The 6,286-nt window shown below is 42.0% G+C and overlaps 1 protein-coding gene across 1 annotated transcript; it reads right to left on the bottom strand.

Annotated features, from left to right (window-relative positions):
* Positions 1 to 2,067: 2,067 nt before the first annotated feature.
* LOC144753363 (E3 SUMO-protein ligase KIAA1586-like) lies at positions 2,068 to 4,137 on the bottom strand. Its single transcript, XM_078641082.1, has one exon. It carries the CDS (start codon positions 4,135 to 4,137, stop codon positions 2,068 to 2,070), a length of 2,070 nt encoding a protein of 689 aa, XP_078497208.1.
* Between the last annotated feature and the right edge of the window lie 2,149 nt (positions 4,138 to 6,286).

Consider the following 6,286-nt stretch of genomic DNA (forward strand, 5'->3'; position numbering starts at 1 on the left):
CTCTGCTCTTCACTGAAAAGCTTGGTTCTGCATACATTTTTGGCATACGTTTGCTCCTGCTGGGTTAGCCGAGCAGTGAATTTCTACTTAACCACCTGCTATCATGAGAGACATCAGGGCTGCATCTTTTGAGCCCAGTACTAAGCCTGAAAAGCATTTCCAACCCCACTTACAAGTGAAACTTGCTAAAATGTCCCTCTCTGCTCTTCACTGAAAAGCTTGGTTCTGCACACATTTTTAGCATACGTTTGCTCCTACTGGGTCTGCCGAGCAGCAAATTTCTACTTAACCACCTGCTATCATGAGAGACATCAGGGCTGCATCTTTTGAGCCCAGTACTGAGCCTGAAAAGCATTTCCAACCCCACTTACAAGTGAAACTTGCTAAAATGTGCCTAGCTGCTCTTCACTGAAAAGCTTGTTTCTGCATACATTTTTGGCATACGTTTGCTCCTGCTGGGTCAGCCGAGCAGCAAATTTCTACTTAACCACCTGCTATCATGAGAGACATCAGGGCTGCATCTTTTGAGCCCAGTACTGAGCCTGAAAAGCGTTTCCAACCCCACTTACAAGTGAAACTTGCTAAAATGTGCCTCTCTGCTCTTCACTGAAAAGCTTGGTTCTGCATACATTTTTGGCATACGTTTGCTCCTGCTGGGTTAGCCGAGCAGCGAATTTCTACTTAACCACCTGCTATCATGAGAGACATCAGGGCTGCATCTTTTGAGCCCAGTACTGAGCCTGAAAAGCGTTTCCAACCCCACTTACAAGTGAAACCTGCTAAAATGTGCCTGGCTGCTCTTCACTGAAAAGCTTGGTTCTGCATACATTTTTAGCATACGTTTGCTCCTGCTGGGTCAGCCTCGCAGCACATTTCTACTTAACCACCTGCTATCATGAGAGACATCAGGGCTGCATCTTTTGAGCCCAGTACTGAGCCTGAAAAGCATTTCCAACCCCACTTACAAGTGAAACTTGCTAAAATGTGCCTGGCTGCTCTTCACTGAAAAGCTTGGTTCTGCATACAGTTTTAGCATACGATTGCTCCTGCTGGGTCAGCCGAGCAGCACATTTCTACTTAACCACCTGCTATCATGAGAGACATCAGGGCTGCATCTTTTGAGCCCAGTACTGAGCCTGAAAAGCGTTTCCAACCCCACTTACAAGTGAAACCTGCTAAAATGTGCCTGGCTGCTCTTCACTGAAAAGCTTGGTTCTGCATACATTTTTAGCATACGTTTGCTCCTGCTGGTTCAGCCTTGCAGCACATTTCTACTTAACCACCTGCTATCATGAGAGACATCAGGGCTGCATCTTTTGAGCCCAGTACTGAGCCTGAAAAGCATTTCCAACCCCACTTACAAGTGAAACTTGCTAAAATGTGCCTAGCTGCTCTTCACTGAAAAGCTTGTTTCTGCATACATTTTTGGCATACGTTTGCTCCTGCTGGGTCAGCAGAGCAGCAAATTTCTACTTAACCACCTGCTATCATGAGAGACATCAGGGCTGCATCTTTTGAGCCCAGTACTGAGCCTGAAAAGCATTTCCAACCCCACTTACAAGCAATGTTCCCTCTAATTTTTTTACTCTGTGTGCGGCACTGGAGGGTCTCTGTGCGCTGCAACCATGGCCATGTGCGCCAGGAACCAGACCACGCGCGTGTGCAGCGCCAAATGTCACTCCAAACGTTGGCTTAAAAAAGTGAAAAGATGGTGCATTTTCACACAAACAGCTCCACGTTAAGCTTTTGCATATTGGATAACGACGCCATGACATTGATTGGTTACACAGGTAAGTACACTTAAGGTTTAAAAAAGCACAAGACTCCAAAAGGTGGTAGCATCATAAGATTTTACTAAATATTTTTAACTGGAGCACTGTTCATTAGGTGGGGAAATGTTGAGAGCCTATACAATATCAAATATACACAATAAGTTACAAAATTACATAACATTTACAATGTGATGTGAAAGCTACTGAGTAATGTTGGGCTATCCCGCCAGGGATAGTTTGTAAAACTCAGACATCCACGCAAACATGGACTGTGGGAGAAGGACGTTCAGACAAGTCAAGTGGCATCACTAGATGGGTGACAGGGTTGCTTCTCACGGCGATCCTTGCCGTTTTTCCAGTGCTGATAAACTTTATCAAGGTCAACTTTCCCATTCAGGAGGTAGGCCTTTGTTCTCATCAGCATATCCAAATGCTTCTGCTCTAGTCTATTCCTCAATCTACTCTTAATAGTATTCATGAGGCTGAATCCTCGTTCACAATCTGCACTAGATGCTTGAAATGTTGCGCAGACATCAACTAGCTGAGACACCACACTGTACTGAGCAGCATTGCGTACAGTGAAATTCACCATGTCTTGAAATGTGGTCAATAAACCACCCTTTACATGTTCTGCCACCACATATTTATAGTCTCTGTACTGTCGAACAACATCTTCTGGTGTTTCACAATCACCCAGGACCAAGACATTTTTATACTTTTCAACAAGTCTTTGTATATTCTCAGTCCCAAAATCAAAATGTGATTGTGTTGACATTGCCTGGATTTCAAAACTTGCCCATTCTTTCAGTTCATCCTCAGGGAACCTTTTTTGCATGTGATCACAAAGAAGGGAAACAAAAGACAGAATAGGCCCACTGTCAAATTCTTGCCTTTCCTTGTACAACACCATCATCTCTCTTACATTGCTGCTCCAAAAGACAGTGTCCCCCAAATACTGTTCCTTAATTTGGCCAATCTTTGCTCTTGCATACTGTACAGCTTCAACAGTAGTCAAAGAACTTTTTTGGAACAGTTTGCACAATGCTGCAAATTCACTCAGAATGTCATGAAGTACTGCAAGGGAAATGTGGTAGTTTGAGTCAGATAGCTTTTTGTAACAATATTTAGCAATTGGATCATTCTCTTCAACTTTCTCATGCTCAAAGTACTTAAGAACAGCCTCGTAATTCCGAATTAGTGCACCAACTGCAAAATGCCTCGAAAGCCACCGGACTTCATTCAATGGTCGAAAAGAGACCACTTCACAGTCAGTGACTAATGCCATTTCATCCAGCTTGGACTTCTTTGCAGGTGATCTGGAGAACACAGTGTAGACAGTCCTCAATAATGTCTCCATCTCTTTAATCATTGGAACCCTCTTCCAGGCATCATCAACTCCCAAATCTTCTCGATGAGCGACACAATGTTGCTCAACTAGATGAGGAATGGATTGTTTAAGGCGAGTAGCAACACCATTATTTTTACCCAGCATCACAGACGCACCATCGGATGTGAACATGACCATTTTCATGAGGTCAAGTTCATTGGCAGTGTAGAATTCTTTCACGGCAGTAGTGATAGCCTCAGCATTACAACTAGTCAGCTTCACTATGCCCCCAAACTGTGTTTTGTGCTCTGTTGAGGTTACAGGTCGGTACTTGAAGTACAGAATGAGCATTTTTGTAACAGAAATATCTGTGCTCTCATCAATTATCAAAGTGTGATACAAAGCGTTACGAAGTTCTGCCATACCTTCACTGTGTATCACGCTATTGATGGCCTCAAGCAACTCAAAGGCATAGTTCTTGCTCCTCCAGCTCTCTGGTATCTTCACATACAAAGCTAGGTGGTCATGGATGTCTTGTACAGATAACATTGAAGTATTCATTTTGACTGCCAGCAACACATTGTTGATGAGAATCTTTATCTCCTCAGGCAGGGATCTTTGTCGTTCAACTACTTCCATCCTATTTGCTTTGTCAGTGGGAGTTTCTGTCAGCATTGCCCGCACTCCAAAACCAAACCTGGCAGCAGCAATTCTGTTTCTCAATATCACCATGGCAGACTCGTGAACTTTGCTAATTAGATGGCGTTTCAGGTAATCCAGTTTCCAGCCATCACTCCATTTCTTCCCTGTGGAAAAGTCCCCAACAATCTTGGCTTCTGCACACGCTTTGCAAATTAAGCCCACATCTGGACTGTATTGAAATAGTTCCCCAAGTTGCACTCGAACCTTGCTTCGTGATTTCTGGGTCTCAGCCTCCACAATTTCTTTCATCCACTCTTCCTTGAAGACAAGGCAACATTTTTTCCTTTGTGGTGAAGCATCACACTCGGCAGAAGGTACAGCTTTGCGCTTGAACATATTTACAAGAACTGGGTTTAGCCTGCAAAATAAAGGAACATGGTTAAAGTTGAAGCCTATGCTCATGATTGCAATCGGTCACATAATACTGAGGCATTGCTGGCAATACGTAGAGTGTAATTACCTGGATTTTTCTGTCCACTGCAGTGCCCTTTCAAACTTATATGTAACACTGTCCGTAGAGCCTGCAATAGAAGTAAAGATTGTTACAGCACATTGTGAATTTGTAATACAAAAATATACCATGTGGTTATACTACAATGCACAAGAAGCACCACAGTTTACCAAACAATTTCCTGTTGTGCTTGTTCTCACGTATGCCCATTCAAATGTGTGGGGTACTGTCTGTGAAACCTACAACAGAAGAAAACGTGGGTAAGGTATGTGGTTATACTACAATGCACAAGATGCACCACAGTTTAACTCCCAAACAATTGCCTGTTTGTTCGGCCTGTACTCACGTCTGCCTGTTTGTTCTGCCTGTACTCACGTCTGCCTGTTTGTTCTGCCTGTACTCACGTTTGCCCGTACAACTGTATTTGTAGCACAGTCTCACAAACCTGTAAAAGAAAAGGGGTGCAGATTGTGAATCTATTTACCAAGCACCCCCCAAATGCAACGTGGAACATAAACAGAATTACCTTGTCTTTGTGGGTACTCACGCCTGACCATTCAAATACAAATACCTTACAGACTGCAAACCTGCAATTGAAGATAAGATGGTTAGCAAAGGCTCTAAGAGTTACAAACAATGAATGGGACTGGCCCAGATACTCCACTATGAAAAACGACCAAATAGTTACCTGGGATTCCAGTTTAGCCAAATAGGCACGTGCCCCTGTGCTTCATTATTAGCTTCAATTAGGCTACATTTATCTGCACCTCCCCACACAATCCAGCCACTCTCCTGCATTTTGTTTACCTTTTGCCATGTCAGTGTTTTTACCGAGACGTTTCCCATTCACACACATTTGCATGTAATCACATTTACAATAGACCAGTGGAGTGGTGTATGCATGGTGTGGTAGCGCACCATCATTACAGACAACACATTTCCAATTCAAATGAGCACAGCAACTGCCACCACCAAACCTAAGGGGTTTGCGTTTCATTTGTCTTCATCTTCCGAAGACAAAATGCAGAAAATCAGAACAGCTATTGTGCTGAGAGCCGTGCACCCGACACATCACCACAGAAGTCCCCTTCAGCAGCCCACAACTTTTCCTCCTTCACTCCAGCCAAACCTTCACTTGTTCCCCGTTTATAAAAAAGCCTCAAACCCAACAAGAAGAAGCAATGGAAATGCCATATTTAACCAATCTGAAAATGTGGTGGCTATGCCGCAAGTCATGATCTCCTACTGTTGCACTGACTTCCTATGCTGTGAAAATGTGCCTCTCCTGGCGCAGTCACCTTGCTGAAATGGGTGTCATTTCTGATACATATATCCCATGTGATCAAGCTCCTTTGAGGAGTGAAACATGTCATGGAAAACACCTGTCTGAAAATGGCAGATTTAAACCTTGCACTGCTTGCACCTTGATTCTGAGTGCTGGCCCGTGACTTTTGAAGGGAGTTTAAAGAGGTCTACACCTGAGGACTCTCCGCCGAGCACTAGGCGGTCAGGAGTTTGTGAGATATTATGGTGCACAGACATAATATCGACTCCAAAATATCGTCTGGACAGAATATCGAGTTTTAAATATCGTTTGGAGAAAATATCGACTAGACAGAATATCGACAGCCAAAATATCGTTTTTAAGGTAAGTGAAGTAATATCGACTGTAAATAATATAGACAGTGAAAATATCCAAGTATATAATCTAGATAGTAAAAAATATAGTTTTTTAAATAATATTTAATTATTTATAGTGTGTTTATGTTATAATATGTGTGAAAAGTGTCAATTTATTTTATTATTTTTTTTAATTAATTATTTTTTTAATTATTGTGTAATTTAATTCTGTAGCGGGTTGTGGGTTTATAGGGGGAATAGGGTGGGAAGTAATTTAATTATAATTAATTAAATATGTAAATTTATTAATTGGTAGTAATAATTAATTAATTGGTAATTAAATAATATATGTTAATTATTTAAAATGTAATTGGTAATTAATTTTATTTAATTGATTAATTGCTAATTATGTCA

Source organism: Lissotriton helveticus, chromosome 5_1, assembly GCF_964261635.1.
Source record: "Lissotriton helveticus chromosome 5_1, aLisHel1.1, whole genome shotgun sequence".
Classification (NCBI taxonomy): domain Eukaryota; kingdom Metazoa; phylum Chordata; class Amphibia; order Caudata; family Salamandridae; genus Lissotriton; species Lissotriton helveticus.